The sequence below is a fragment of the Oncorhynchus masou genome, chromosome 24 (assembly GCF_036934945.1).
Source record: "Oncorhynchus masou masou isolate Uvic2021 chromosome 24, UVic_Omas_1.1, whole genome shotgun sequence".
In the NCBI taxonomy this organism is placed as follows: Eukaryota; Metazoa; Chordata; class Actinopteri; order Salmoniformes; family Salmonidae; genus Oncorhynchus; species Oncorhynchus masou.
This window is the reverse complement of record NC_088235.1, coordinates 7,683,856-7,698,855: the sequence shown is the minus strand read 5'-3', so window position 1 is coordinate 7,698,855 and position 15,000 is coordinate 7,683,856. Positions and strand designations below refer to the sequence as shown.

The 15,000-nt window shown below is 45.2% G+C and overlaps 1 protein-coding gene across 3 annotated transcripts in view; it reads left to right on the top strand.

Annotated features, from left to right (window-relative positions):
* LOC135511828 (carbohydrate sulfotransferase 15-like) overlaps window positions 1-15,000 on the top strand; it is a 130,638-nt gene that overhangs the window by 104,945 nt on the left and 10,693 nt on the right. For all 3 annotated transcript variants that reach the window (XM_064933307.1, XM_064933306.1, XM_064933308.1), the window contains one exon: window positions 10,512-10,668. In XM_064933307.1, the coding sequence (XP_064789379.1) occupies window positions 10,512-10,668 (157 nt within the window). The remainder of the gene's footprint in view (window positions 1-10,511; window positions 10,669-15,000) is intronic.

The following is a 15,000-nucleotide window of genomic DNA, read 5'->3' as shown; positions in this document are numbered from 1 at the left end:
TTAATACTACTACTACTATTAATACTACTACTACCATTACTACTACTGCTACTGCTAGTACAAGTAATACTACTACTACTACTACCATTACTACTACTACTACTAGTAGTACAATTAATACTACTGCTACTATTACTATTAATACTACTGCTGCTACTGCAATTACTACTGCTGCTACCATTACTATTAATACTACTGCTGCTACTACAATTACTACTGCTGCTGCCATTGCTGCTGCTGCTACTACTGCTACTACTGCTGTTACTATTAATACTACTACTGCTACTACTAATACTACTGCTACTGCTACTGCTGCTGTGCTGCTGCTGTTGCTGTTACTATTAATACTGCTGCTATACTGCTGCTGCTAATACTGCTGCTGCTACTACTGCTGCTACTGCTGCTGCTGATACTGCTGCTGTTACTATTAATACTACTGCTGCTGCTGCTGCTGTACTGCTGCTGCTACTGCTATACTAATACCACTGCTGCTACTACTACTATAAAATATACTGCTGCTGCTACTACCACTGCTACTGCTACCATTACTGCTGCTGCCAGTACAAGTAATACTACTGCTGCTATTACTATTAATACTGCTACTACTACTGCAATTACTACTACTACTACCATTACTACTGCTACTATTACTACTACTGCTATACTACTACTACTACTACTACTACTACTGATACTACTGCCATTACTATTAATAATACTACTGCTACAATTAATACTACTACTACCATTGCTGCTGCTGCTGCTGCTGCTGCTGCTACTGTTACTATTAATACTGCTGCTGCTACTACTAATACTACTACTACTGCTACTACTACTATACTACTACTGCTGCTATTACTATTAATACTGCTGCTGCTATACTGCTGCTGCTAATACTACTACTGCTAATACTACTGCTGTACTGCTGCTACTGATACTGCTGCTGTTGCTATTAATACTGCTGCTGCTACTGCTGCTATACTGCTACTGCTGCTATACTAATACTACTACTGCTGCTACTTCTATAATAATACTGCTGCTGCTGCCACTGCTGCTGCTGCCATTACTGCTGCTGCCAGTACAAGTAATACTGCTGCTACTATTACTATTAATACTACTACTACTACTGCAATTACTACTGCTGCTGCCATTACTACTGCTACTACTACTATTACTACTACTACTGTGCTACTGCTACTGCTACTACTGCTGCTGCTGATGCTGCTGCTGTTGCTATTAATACTGCTGCTGCTACTACTAATACTACTGCTGCTGCTATTACTATTGCTGGTAATACTACTACTACTATTACTATTAATACTGCTACTACTACTACTACTACTAATACTACTACTACTACTATTACTATTAATACTACTACTGCTGCTACTACTACTACTACTACTCCTCCTACTACTACTGCTACTACTACTGCTACTACAATTAATACTACTACTACTATCAATACGACTACTGCCATTACTACTGCTACTACTACCATTGCTGCTGCTATTACTATTAATACTACTACTGCTACTACTACTATTTATACTGCTACTACCATTACTACTACTACTACTAGTACAAGTAATACTACTGCTGCTGCTGTTACTATTAATACTACTGCTGCTACAATTGCTGCTGCTGCTACAATCAATACTGCTACTGCCATTGCTGCTACTGCTGCTGCTGCTGTTACTATTAACACTACTACTACTACTATACTGCTGCTGCTGCTACTAATACTACTACTGCTGCTACTGCTGCTGTACTGCTGCTGCTACTGCTGCTGCTGCTGCTATACTACTAATATTACTACTAATATTACTGCTGCTACTGATACTACTGCTATTACTATTAATACTACTGCTACTGCTATACTGCTGCTGCTGCTGCTGCTGCTGCTGCTGGTGGTGTAGTGGTACTATTACTACTGCTACTTCTACTGGTACTGTTCATACTACAACTACTACTATACCACTGCTGCTATACTACTACTACTTCTACTACTACTGCTAATGCTACTACTATACTACTAATAATAATAATAATATTACTACTACTACTAGTACTACTACTACTACTGCCGCTGCTACTACTATTACTATTAATACTACTGCTATACTACTACTACTACTATTACTATTAATACTACTACTACTACTATTAATACTACTACTATACTACTGCTACTGCCACTACTGCTAGTACTATTAATACTACTACTACTACTGCTACTACTGCTGCTATTATTAATACTGCTACTACTACTGCTATACTACTACTACTACTACTATTACTATTAATACTACTACTACTACTATGCTACTACTGCTATGCTACTACTGCTATACTACTACTACTACTACTACTATTACTATACCTACTACTGCTACTGATACTACTGATACTACTGATACTACTACTACTACTACTACTACTACTATAATACTACTGATACTACTACTACTACTAAACTACTACTGATACTACTACTACTATACTACTACTACTATACTACTTCTACCGGTACTACTGATACTACTACTACTATACTACTACTACGATACTACTACTGATACTACTATACTACTATTGCTATACTACTACTGATACTACTGATACTACTACTACTATACTACTACTACTGACACTACTGATACTACTACTACTTTTGCTACTGATACTACTACTACTGCTACTGATACTACTACTATACTTCTACTGATACTACTGATACTACTACTACTATATTACTACTACTACTACTGCTACTACTACTATACTACTACTACTATACTACTACTGATACTACTGATACTACTACTACTATATTACTACTACTACTACTGCTACTAACCCTTCAGCATAAAGCTTGGTTCATGCTCAGAGACCCTGTAGAGAGGTGGGTCTGTCTGTCTCCATCTCTCCCTGTTTCTCCCTCTCTCTTTCTCTCCATCTCTCCCTGTTTCTCCCTCCCTTTCTCTCCATCTCTCCCTGTTTCTCCCTCCCTTTCTCTCCATCTCTCCCTGTTTCTCCCTCTCTTTCTCTCCATCTCTCTCATTCTCTCCATCTCTCCCTGTTTCTCCCTCGCTTTCTCTCCATCTCTCCCTGTTTCTCCCTCTCTTTCTATCCATCTCTCACCTGGTTCTCCCTCTCTCTTTCTCTCCATCTCTCTCTTTCTCTCCATCTCTCTCTTTCTCTCCATCTCCCCCTCCGGGGCCAAATCAGCTTGCTTTGGTCCATCTACCTCTCTGTTGATGCCCAACACACTGCACACACACACACACACACACAGATAGACACAAAGCAAAGCATGTATTTCTGATTGAGACGTGTTGTTTGTTATGAAGGAGGAATTGAAGGCCTGGCAGCGTTCTCTATAAATGAAGATTAGTTTGTCTCTTGCTCTGACTGAACAGAGTTTCACTTCAGTGGATGTATGGATGTCTCAACTGGCTCACTTTAATTGGTTGTGTCTGTCAAATCACAGCAGCCAAGTCAAGGGAGAGAGAGAGAGAGGGGGAGAGAGAGGGGGAGAGAGAGGGGGAGAGAGAGGGGGAGAGAGAGAGGGAGGGAGAGAGAGGGAGGGAGAGAGAGAGAGAGGGACGGAGGGAGGGAGAGAGAGGGAGAGAGGGACGGAGGGAGGGAGAGAGAGGGGGAGGGGGAGAGGGGGAGGGGGAGAGAGAGAGAGGGAGGAAGAGGGAGAGAGGGAGGGAGGGAGGGGGAGAGAGGGGAGGGAGAGAGGGGAGGGAGGGACGGAGAGAGAGAGGGAGAGAGAGAGAGGGAGGGAGGGAGGGAGAGAGGGGGGGGGAGAGAGAGGGAGGGAGGGAGGGAGAGAGGGAGGGAGAGAGAGGGAGGGAGGGAGGGAGAGAGAGAGAGGGAGAGAGGAAGAGAGGGAGAGGGAGAGAGAGAGAGAGAGGGAGGGAGGGAGAGAGAGGGAGAGAGGAAGGGAGGGAGAGGGAGAGAGGGAGGAAGAGAGAGAGAGGGAGAGAGGGAGGAAGAGAGAGAGAGGGAAGGAGAGAGAGAGGGAGAGAGGGAGAGAGGGAGGGAGGGGGAGAGAGGGAGGGACGGCGGGAGGGAGAGAGAGAGAGAGAGGGAGAGAGGGAGGGGGAGAGAGAGAGGGAGAGAGAGAGAGAGAGAGAGAGAGAGAGATGGTGGCACAGATTGTAAGTCATGTTTGTTTGTGTTTTCTGCCTAATTACAATAGGAGAGGTTAATCATTGAAGCTACAGTACTTTGGAGAGGTTGTCTCTCATAGTACCGGAGTTGATGCTCATGGCTTTGGTCGGGATTCAGTCCAACCGTGGATAGTCGACAATGTGGCGGTTGGCTTTTAAAGGCAATTTCCAATTGAGCCAACACATCTGCAGCATTTACCATCCCTTTAAATATGGCCCTAAAATATGCCTCTTTAAATATGGCCCTTTAAATATGGCCCTTTAAATATGGCCTTTAAATATGGCCTTTAAATATGGCCCTTAAATATTTTTACATTACATTTAAGTCATTTAGCAGACGCTCTTATCCAGAGCGACTTACAAATTGGTGAATTCACCTTCTGACATCCAGTGGAACAGCCACTTTACAATAGTACATCTAAATCATTTAAGGGGGGGGGGGGGTGAGAAGGATTGCTTTATCCTATCCTAGGTATTCCTTGAAGAGGTGGGGTTTCAGGTGTCTCCGGAAGGTGGTGATTGACTCCGCTGTCCTGGCGTCGTGAGGGAGTTTGTTCCACCATTGGGGGGCCAGAGCAGCGAACAGTTTAGACTGGGCTGAGCGGGAACTGTACTTCCTCAGTGGTAGGGAGGCGAGCAGGCCAGAGGTGGATGAACGCAGTGCCCTTGTTTGGGTGTAGGGCCTGATCAGAGCCTGGAGGTACTGCGGTGCCGTTCCCCTCACAGCTCCGTAGGCAAGCACCATGGTCTTGTAGCGGATGCGAGCTTCAACTGGAAGCCAGTGGAGAGAGCGGAGGAGCGGGGTGACGTGAGAGAACTTGGGAAGGTTGAACACCAGACGGGCTGCGGCGTTCTGGATGAGTTGTAGGGGTTTAATGGCACAGGCAGGGAGCCCAGCCAACAGCGAGTTGCAGTAATCCAGACGGGAGATGACAAGTGCCTGGATTAGGACCTGCGCCGCTTCCTGTGTGAGGCAGGGGCGTACTCTGCGGATGTTGTAGAGCATGAACCTACAGGAACGGGCCACCGCCTTGATGTTAGTTGAGAACGACAGGGTGTTGTCCAGGATCACGCCAAGGTTCTTAGCGCTCTGGGAGGAGGAAACAATGGAGTTGTCAACCGTGATGGCGAGATCATGGAACGGGCAGTCCTTCCCCGGGAGGAAGAGCAGCTCCATCTTGCCGAGGTTCAGCTTGAGGTGGTGATCCGTCATCCACACTGATATGTCTGCCAGACATGCAGAGATGCGATTCGCCACCTGGTCATCAGAAGGGGGAAAGGAGAAGATTAATTGTGTGTCGTCTGCATAGCAATGATAGGAGAGACCATGTGAGGTTATGACAGAGCCAAGTGACTTGGTGTATAGCGAGAATAGGAGAGGGCCTAGAACAGAGCCCTGGGGGACACCAGTGGTGAGAGCGCGTGGCGAGGAGACAGATTCTCGCCACGCCACCTGGTAGGAGCGACCTGTCAGGTAGGACGCAATCCAAGCGTGGGCCGCACCGGAGATGCCCAACTCGGAGAGGGTGGAGAGGAGGATCTGATGGTTCACAGTGTCAAAGGCAGCCGATAGGTCTAGAAGGATGAGAGCAGAGGAGAGAGAGTTAGCTTTGGCAGTGCGGAGCGCCTCCGTGATACAGAGAAGAGCAGTCTCAGTTGAATGACTAGTCTTGAAACCTGACTGATTTGGATCAAGAAGGTCATTCTGAGAGAGATAGCGGGAGAGCTGGCAAAGGACGGCACGTTCAAGAGTTTTGGAGAGAAAAGAAAGAAGGGATACTGGTCTGTAGTTGTTGACATCGGAGGGATCGAGTGTAGGTTTTTTCAGAAGGGGTGCAACTCTCGCTCTCTTGAAGACGGAAGGGACGTAGCCAGCGGTCAGGGATGAGTTGATGAGCGAGGTGAGGTAAGGGAGAAGGTCTCCGGAAATGGTCTGGAGAAGAGAGGAGGGGATAGGGTCAAGCGGGCAGGTTGTTGGGCGGCCGGCCGTCACAAGAAGCGAGATTTCGTCTGGAGAGAGAGGGAGAAAGAGGTCAGAGCACAGGGTAGGGCAGTGTGAGCAGAACCAGCGGTGTCGTTTGACTTAGCAAACGAGGATCGGATGTCGTCGACCTTCTTTTCAAAATGGTTGACGAAGTCAACTGCAGAGAGGGAGGAGGGGGGGGGGGAGGAGGATTCAGGAGGGAGGAGAAGGTGGCAAAGAGCTTCCTAGGGTTAGAGGCAGATGCTTGGAATTTAGAGTGGAAGAAAGTGGCTTTAGCAGCAGAGACAGAGGAGGAAAATGTAGAGAGGAGGGAGTGAAAGGATGCCAGGTCCGCAGGGAGGCGAGTTTTCCTCCATTTCCGCTCGGCTGCCCGGAGCACTGTTCTGTGAGCTCGCAATGAGTCGTCGAGCCACGGAGCGGGAGGGGAGGACCGAGCCGGCCTGGAGGATAGGGGACAGAGAGAGTCAAAGGATGCAGAAAGGGAAGAGAGGAGGGTTGAGGAGGCAGACTCAGGAGATAGGTTGGAGAAGGTATGAGCAGAGGGAAGAGATGATAGGATGGAAGAGGAGAGAGTAGCGGGGGAGAGAGAGCGAAGGTTGGGACGGCGCGATACCATCCGAGTAGGGGCAGTGTGGGAAGTGTTGGATGAGAGCGAGAGGAAAAAGGATACAAGGTAGTGGTCGGAGACTTGGAGGGGAGTTGCAATGAGGTTAGTGGAAAAACAGCATCTAGTAAAGATGAGGTCGAGCGTATTGCCTGCCTTGTGAGTAGGGGGGGAAGGTGAGAGGGTGAGGTCAAAAGAGGAGAGGAGTGGAAAGAAGGAGGCAGAGAGGAATGAGTCAAAGGTAGACGTGGGGAGGTTAAAGTCGCCCAGGACTGTGAGAGGTGAGCCATCCTCAGGAAAGGAGCTTATCAAGGCATCAAGCTCATTGATGAACTCTCCGAGGGAACCTGGAGGGCGATAAATGATAAGGATGTTAAGCTTGAAAGGGCTGGTAACTGTGACAGCATGGAATTCAAAGGAGGCGATAGACAGATGGGTAAGGGGAGAAAGAGAGAATGACCACTTGGGAGAGATGAGGATCCCGGTGCCACCACCCCGCTGACCAGAAGCTCTCGGGGTGTGCGAGAACACGTGGGTGGACGAAGAGAGAGCAGTAGGAGTAGCAGTGTTGTCTGTGGTGATCCATGTTTCCGTCAGTGCCAAGAAGTCGAGGGACTGGAGGGAGGCATAGGCTGAGATGAACTCTGCCTTGTTGGCCGCAGATCGGCAGTTCCAGAGGCTACCGGAGACCTGGAACTCCACGTGGGTCGTGCGCGCTGGGACCACCAGATTAGGGTGGCCGCGGCCACGCGGTGTGTAGCGTTTGTATGGCCTTTAAATATGGCCCTTAAATATGGCCCTTTAAATATGGCCCTTTAAATATGACCCTTTAAATATGACCCTTTAAATATGACCCTTTAAATATGGCCTTTAAATATGGCCTTTATGTAACGGTTTTCTTGAGTTGAAGCAGAGGTGGACCAAAATGCAGCGTGGTTACTTGTATACATCTTTAATAAAGATGAAAACACGAACAGTATACAAAAACAATAAACGTGAAAAAACCTAAACAGCCTCTCTGCAAACAAACACAGAGACAGGAACAATCACCCACAAAACCCAACACCAAACAGGCTACCTAAATATGGTTCCCAATCAGAGACAATGACTAACACCTGCCTCTGATTGAGAACCATATCAGGCCAAACATAGAAATAGACAAACTAGACATGTAACATAGAATGCCCACTCAGATCACACCCTGACCAAACAAAACATAGAAACATACAAAGCAAACTATGGTCAGGGTGTGACACTTTAAATATGGCCTTTAAATGTGGCCCTTTAAATATGGTCTTTGAATATGGCCTTTAAATATGGGACTTTAAATATGGGCCTTTAAATATGGCCTTTAAATATGGCTTTTTAAAAGATGCATTGTCAACAACCAGCGATCAGATTGAATCCCAGCCTTGGTTGTTGTAGTTGTTGATGGTGGTGGTGTTGTAGTTTTTGGTGATGTTGATGATGGTGTTATTGTTGTTGATGGTGCTGGTGTTGTTTATGGTGGTGTTGCAGTTGTTGGTGTTGGTGTTGTTGATGGTGTTGGTGTTGTTGATGGTGTTGTTGTTGTTGATGGTGTTGATGGTGGTGGTGTTGTTTGTGATGGTGGTGGTGGTGTTGTTGTTGTTGTTGTAGTTGATGATGGTGTTGTTGATGTTGGTGTTGATGTTGATGGTGGTGTTATTGCTGTTGATGGTATTGTTGTTGTTGATGGTGGTGTTGTTGTTGATGGTGTTGGTGTTGTTGTTGATGGTGTTGTTGTAGTTGATGGTGTTGGTGTTGTTGATGGTGGTGTTGTAGTTGTTGATGGTGGTGGTGTTGTTGATGGTGTTGGTGATGTTGATGGTGGTGTTGTTGCTGTTGATGGTGGTGTTGTAGTTGTTGATGGTGGTATTGTTGTTGATGGTGTTGGTGTTGTTGATGGTGGTGTTGTAGTTGTTGTTGATGTTGATGGTGTTGTTGTTGTAGTTGATGGTGGTGCTGTTGTAGTTGATGGTGGTGGTGTTGATGTTGATGGTGGTGGTGTTGATGTTGATGGTGGTGTTGTTGATATTGATGGTGGTGTTGCTGTAGTTGATGGTGGTGTTGATGGTGGTGGTGATGTTGATGGTGGTGTTGTTGATGTTGATGGTGGTGTTGTTGTAGTTGATGGTGGTGGTGTTGTAGTTGATGGTGTTGATGTTGATGGTGGTGTTGTTGTAGTTGATGGTGGTGTTGTTGTTGATGGTGTTGTTGGTGGTGGTGTTGTTGTAGTTGATGGTGGTGTTGATGTTGATGTTGTTGTTGATGGTGTTGGTGTTGTTGATGGTGGTGTTGTAGTTGTTGATGGTGGTGGTGTTGTAGTTGTTGGTAATGTTGATGGTGTTGTTGTTGTAGATGGTGTTGGTGATGTTGATGGTGTTGTTGTAGTTGTTGTTGATGTTGTTGTTGTTGTTGTTTGTTGTCTCATGTTGTACTCCGATGGTGATGTTGATGGTGGTGTTGATGTTGTTGTTGTAGTTGTTGGTGATTTTGTTGTTGTTGTTTGTTCTCTCAGGTTGTACTCTGATGGTGATGTTGATGTTGTTGTTGTTTGTTCTCTCAGGTTGTACTCCGATGGTGATGTTGATGTTGTTGTTGTTGTTGTTTGTTCTCTCAGGTTGTACTCTGATGGTGATGTTGATGTTTCTGTTGTTGTTGTTTGTTCTCTCAGGTTGTACTCCGATGGTGATGTTGATGTTGTTGTTGTTGTTGTTTGTTCTCTCAGGTTGTACTCTGATGGTGATGTTGATGTTGTTGTTGTTTGTTCTCTCAGGTTGTACTCTGATGGTGATGTTGATGTTGTTGTTGTTGTTGTTGTTGTTTGTTCTCTCAGGTTGTACTCCGATGGTGATGTTGATGTTGTTGTTGTTGTTGTTTGTTCTCTCAGGTTGTACTCTGATGGTGATGTTAATGTTGTTGTTGTTGTTGTTTGTTCTCTCAGGTTGTACTCCGATGGTGATGTTGATGTTGTTGTTGTTGTTGTTTGTTCTCTCAGGTTGTACTCTGATGTTGTTGTTGTTGTTGTTTGTTCTCTCAGGTTGTACTCCGATGGTGATGTTGATGTTGTTGTTGTTGTTGTTTGTTCTCTGAGGTTGTACTCCGATGGTGATGTTGTTGTTGTTGTTGTTGTTGTTTGTTCTCTCAGGTTGTACTCTGATGTTGATGTTGTTGTTGTTGTTGTTTGTTCTCTCAGGTTGTACTCCGATGGTGATGTTGATGTTGTTGTTGTTGTTTGTTCTCTCAGGTTGTACTCTGATGTTGATGTTGTTGTTGTTTGTTCTCTCAGGTTGTACTCCGATGGTGATGTTGATGTTGTTGTTGTTGTTTGTTCTCTGAGGTTGTACTCCGATGGTGATGTTGATGTTGTTGTTGTTGTTGTTTGTTCTCTCAGGTTGTACTCTGATGTTGATGTTGTTGTTGTTGTTGTTTGTTCTCTCAGGTTGTACTCCGATGGTGATGTTGTTGTTGTTGTTGTTTGTTCTCTCAGGTTGTACTCTGATGTTGATGTTTTTGTTGTTGTTGTTTGTTCTCTCAGGTTGTACTCCGATGTTGATGTTGTTGTTGTTTGTTCTCTCAGGTTGTACTCCGATGTTGATGTTGTTGTTGTTGTTGTTTGTTCTCTCAGGTTGTACTCCGATGGTGATGTTGATGTTGTTGTTGTTGTTGTTTGTTCTCTCAGGTTGTACTCTGATGTTGATGTTGTTGTTTGTTCTCTCAGGTTGTACTCCGACTATCTCTACTTTGGGATCACTAATAAGTCTGTGGAGGATTTCCAGGACAAGGTGTCTGAGTCTCTCCAGCTGTTTGAAGGGTGCCTGACAGAGTACACCATGCGCTCCTGTGTGTACAACACCACGCTCAACAACGCCATGCCAGTGAGTAGCCTTCACCTTCTCCACATCCATTTGCTTTCTATGTTTTAACAGACTGACCATAACAGTCTAACTGTCCAGGTGAATAGGGAGGGAGGCGGGGGGAGGGGGGCTGTGTGTGAGAGACAGACAGAAGGAAATAGAGAATTCTCCTCCACTCTTTCCTCTACTCTCTCCTCCATGCTCTCCTCCACTCACCTCCATTCTCTCCTCCACTCTTTCCTCCACTCCCCTCCATTCTCTCCTCCATTCTCTCCTCCATTCTATCCTCTATTCTCCTCCATTCTCTCCTCTATTCTCCTCCATTCTCTCCTCCACGCTCTCCTCTATTCTCCTCCATTCTCTCCTCCATTCTCTCCTCCATTCTCTCCTCCATTCTCTCCTCCATTCTCCATTCTCTCCTCCATTCTTTCCTCTATTCTGCATTCTCTCCTCTATTCTACTCCATTCTCTCCTCCATTCTCTCCTCCATTCTCTCCATTCTCCTCCATTCTCTCCTCCATTCTCTCCATTCTCCTCCATTCTCTCCTCCATTCTCTCCATTCTCCTCCATTCTCTCCTCCATTCTCTCCATTCTCCTCCATTCTCTCCTCCATTCTCTCTATTCTCCTCCATTCTCTCCTCCATTCTTTCCTCTATTCTCCTCCATTCTCTCCTCCATTCTTTCCTCTACTCTCCTCCATTCTTTCCTCCATTCTTTCCTCCATTCTCTCCTCCATTCTTTCCTCTATTCTCCTCCATTCTCTCCTCTGCTCTCTCCTCCATTCTCTCCTCCACTCTTTCCTCTATTATCCTCCATTCTTTCCTCTATTCTCCTCCATTCTCTCCTCTGCTCTCTCCTCCATTCTCTCCTCCACTCTTTCCTCTATTATCCTCCATTCTCTCCTCTATTCTCCTTCATTCTCTCCTCCACTCTCCTCCATTCTCTCCTCCATTCTCTCCTCCATTCTTTCCTCCATTCTTTCCTCCATTCTCTCCTCCATTCTTTCCTCTATTCTCCTCCATTCTTTCCTCCACTCTCCTCCATTCTCTCCTCCACTCTTTCCTCTATTATCCTCCATTCTCTCCTCTATTCTCCTTCATTCTCTCCTCCGCTCTCCTCCACTCTCCTCCGTTCTCTCCTCCTCTACTCTCCTCCATTCTTTCCTCTATTCTCCTCCATTCTCTCCTCCATTCTCTGCTCCATTCTCCCCTCTATTCTCATCCATTCTCCCCTCCATTCTCTCCTCCACTCTCCTCCATACTCTCCTCCACTCTCCTCCGCTCTCCTCCATTCTCTCCTTCACTCCCCCCCATTTACTCCTCTATTCTCATCCATTCTCTCCTCCACTCTCCTCCATACTCTCCTCCACTCTCCTCCGCTCTCCTCCATTCTCTCCTTCACTCCCCCCATTCTCTCCTCTATTCTCATCCATTCTCTCCTCCATTAACTCCACCACTCTCCTCCATTCTCTCCTCCATTCTCACCACTCTCCTCCATTCTCTCCTCCATTCTCACCTCCATCAGGCCTAATTGTCAATCAGTTTATATCTCTCGAATTATTACAGCATGTGAGGTTGGTTGTGGCAAGCTGTTACCAAGCTGTTACCAAGATGTTACCAAGCTGTTACCAGGCTGTTACCAAGTTGTTACCAAGCTGTTACCAAGCTGCTACCAAGTTGTTACCAAGCTGTTACCAAGCTGTTGCCAAGCTGTTACCCAGCTGTTACCAGGCTGTTACCAAGCTGTTACCAGGCTGTTACCAGGCTGTTACCAAGTTGTTACCAAGCTGTTACCAAGCTGCTACCAAGCTGTTACCAAGTTGTTACCAAGCTGTTACCAAGCTGTTGCCAAGCTGTTACCCAGTTGTTACCAAGCTGTTACCAAGCTGTTGCCAAGCTGTTACCCAGCTGTTACCAGGCTGTTACCAAGCTGTTACCAAGCTGTTATCGGGCTGTTACCAAGCTGTTACCAGGCTGTTACCAAGCTGTTACCAAGCTGTTACCAAGCTGTTACCAGGCTGTTACCAAGCTGTTACCAGGCTGTTACCAAGCTGTTACCAAGCTGTTACCAAGCTGTTATCAGGCTGTTACCAAGCTGTTACCAGGCTGTTACCAAGCTGTTATCGGGCTGTTACCAAGCTGTTACCAGGCTGTTACCAAGCTGTTACCAAGCTGTTACCAAGCTGTTACCAAGCTGTTACCAAGCTGTTACCAGGCTGTTAACAAGCTGTTACCAGGCTGTTACCAAGCTGTTACCAAGCTGTTACCAAGCTGTTACCAAGCTGTTATCAGGCTGTTAACAAGCTGTTACTAGGCTGTTACCAAGCTGTTACCAAGCTGTTACCAAGCTGTTATCAGGCTGTTACCAAGTTGTTACTAGGCTGTTACCAAGCTGTTACCAAGCTGTTACCAAGCTGTTACCAGGCTGTTACCAGGCTGTTACCAAGCTGTTACCAAGCTGTTACCAAGCTGTTATCAGGCTGTTACCAAGCTGTTACCAAGCTGTTACCAAGCTGTTATCAGGCTGTTACCAAGCTGTTACCAAGATGTTACCAAGCTGTTACCAAGCTGTTACCAAGCTGTTACCAAGCTGTTATCAAGCTGTTACCAAGTTGTTACAAGCGGTTACCAAGCTGTTGTCAGGCTGTTACCAATGCCAATTATAATAAAGGTTTTAGAGTTGAAACAGAGAAATAAATAAACAACAACAATAAACAACATCATAAGTGCTGAGTTAGCCAGTGTGTTGATGAAGCCAGTGTGTTGATGAAGCCAGTGTGTTGATGAAGCCAGTGTGTTGATGAAGCGTGTTGTATTGAACTGTGTTGTATCTGACTAACAGTCCTGGTTCTATTGAACTGTGTTGTATCTGACTAACAGTCCTGGTTCTATTGAACTGTGTTGTATCTGACTAACAGTCCTGGTTCTATTGAACTGTGTTGTATCTGACTAACAGTCCTGGTTCTATTGAACTGTGTTGTATCTGACTAACAGTCCTGGTTCTATTGAACTGTGTTGTATCTGACTAACAGTCCTGGTTCTATTGAACTGTGTTGTATCTGACTAACAGTCCTGGTTCTATTGAACTGTGTTGTATCTGACTAACAGTCCTGGTTCTATTGAACTGTGTTGTGTCTGACTAACAGTCCTGGTTCTATTGAACTGTGTTGTATCTGACTAACAGTCCTGGTTCTATTGAACTGTGTTGTGTTGTATCTGACGAACAGTCCTGGTTCTATTGAACTGTGTTGTATCTGACTAACAGTCCTTGTTCTATTGAACTGTGTTGTGGTGTATCTGACTAACAGTCCTTGTTCTATTGAACTGTGTTGTATCTGACTAACAGTCCTGGTTCTATTGAACTGTGTTGTATCTGACTAACAGTCCTGGTTCTATTGAACTGTGTTGTGTTGTATCTGACTAACAGTCCTGGTTCTATTGAACTGTGTTGTATCTGACTAACAGTCCTGGTTCTATTGAACTGTGTTGTATCTGACTAACAGTCCTTGTTCTATTGAACTGTGTTGTGGTGTATCTGACTAACAGTCCTTGTTCTATTGAACTGTGTTGTATCTGACTAACAGTCCTGGTTCTATTGAACTGTGTTGTATCTGACTAACAGTCCTGGTTCTATTGAACTGTGTTGTATCTGACTAACAGTCCTGGTTCTATTGAACTGTGTTGTATCTGACTAACAGTCCTGGTTCTATTGAACTGTGTTGTGTTGTATCTGACTAACAGTCCTGGTTCTATTGAACTGTGTTGTATCTGACTAACAGTCCTGGTTCTATTGAACTGTGTTGTATCTGACTAACAGTCCTGGTTCTATTGAACTGTGTTGTGTTGTATCTGACTAACAGTCCTGGTTCTATTGAACTGTGTTGTATCTGACTAACAGTCCTGGTTCTATTGAACTGTGTTGTATCTGACTAACAGTCCTGGTTCTATTGAACTGTGTTGTGTCTGACTAACAGTCCTGGTTCTATTGAACTGTGTTGTATCTGACTGACAGTCCTGGTTCTATTGAACTGTGTTGTATCTGACTAACAGTCCTGGTTCTATTGAACTGTGTTGTATCTGACTAACAGTCCTGGTTCTATTGAACTGTGTTGTATCTGACTAACAGTCCTGGTTCTATTGAACTGTGTTGTATCTGACTAACAGTCCTGGTTCTATTGAACTGTGTTGTATCTGACTAACAGTCCTGGTTCTATTGAACTGTGTTGTATCTGACTAACAGTCCTGGTTCTATTGAACTGTGTTGTATCTGACTAACAGTCCTGGTTCTATTGAACTGTGTTGTATCTGACTAACAGTCCTGGTTCTATTGAACTGTGTTGTGTTGTATCTGAC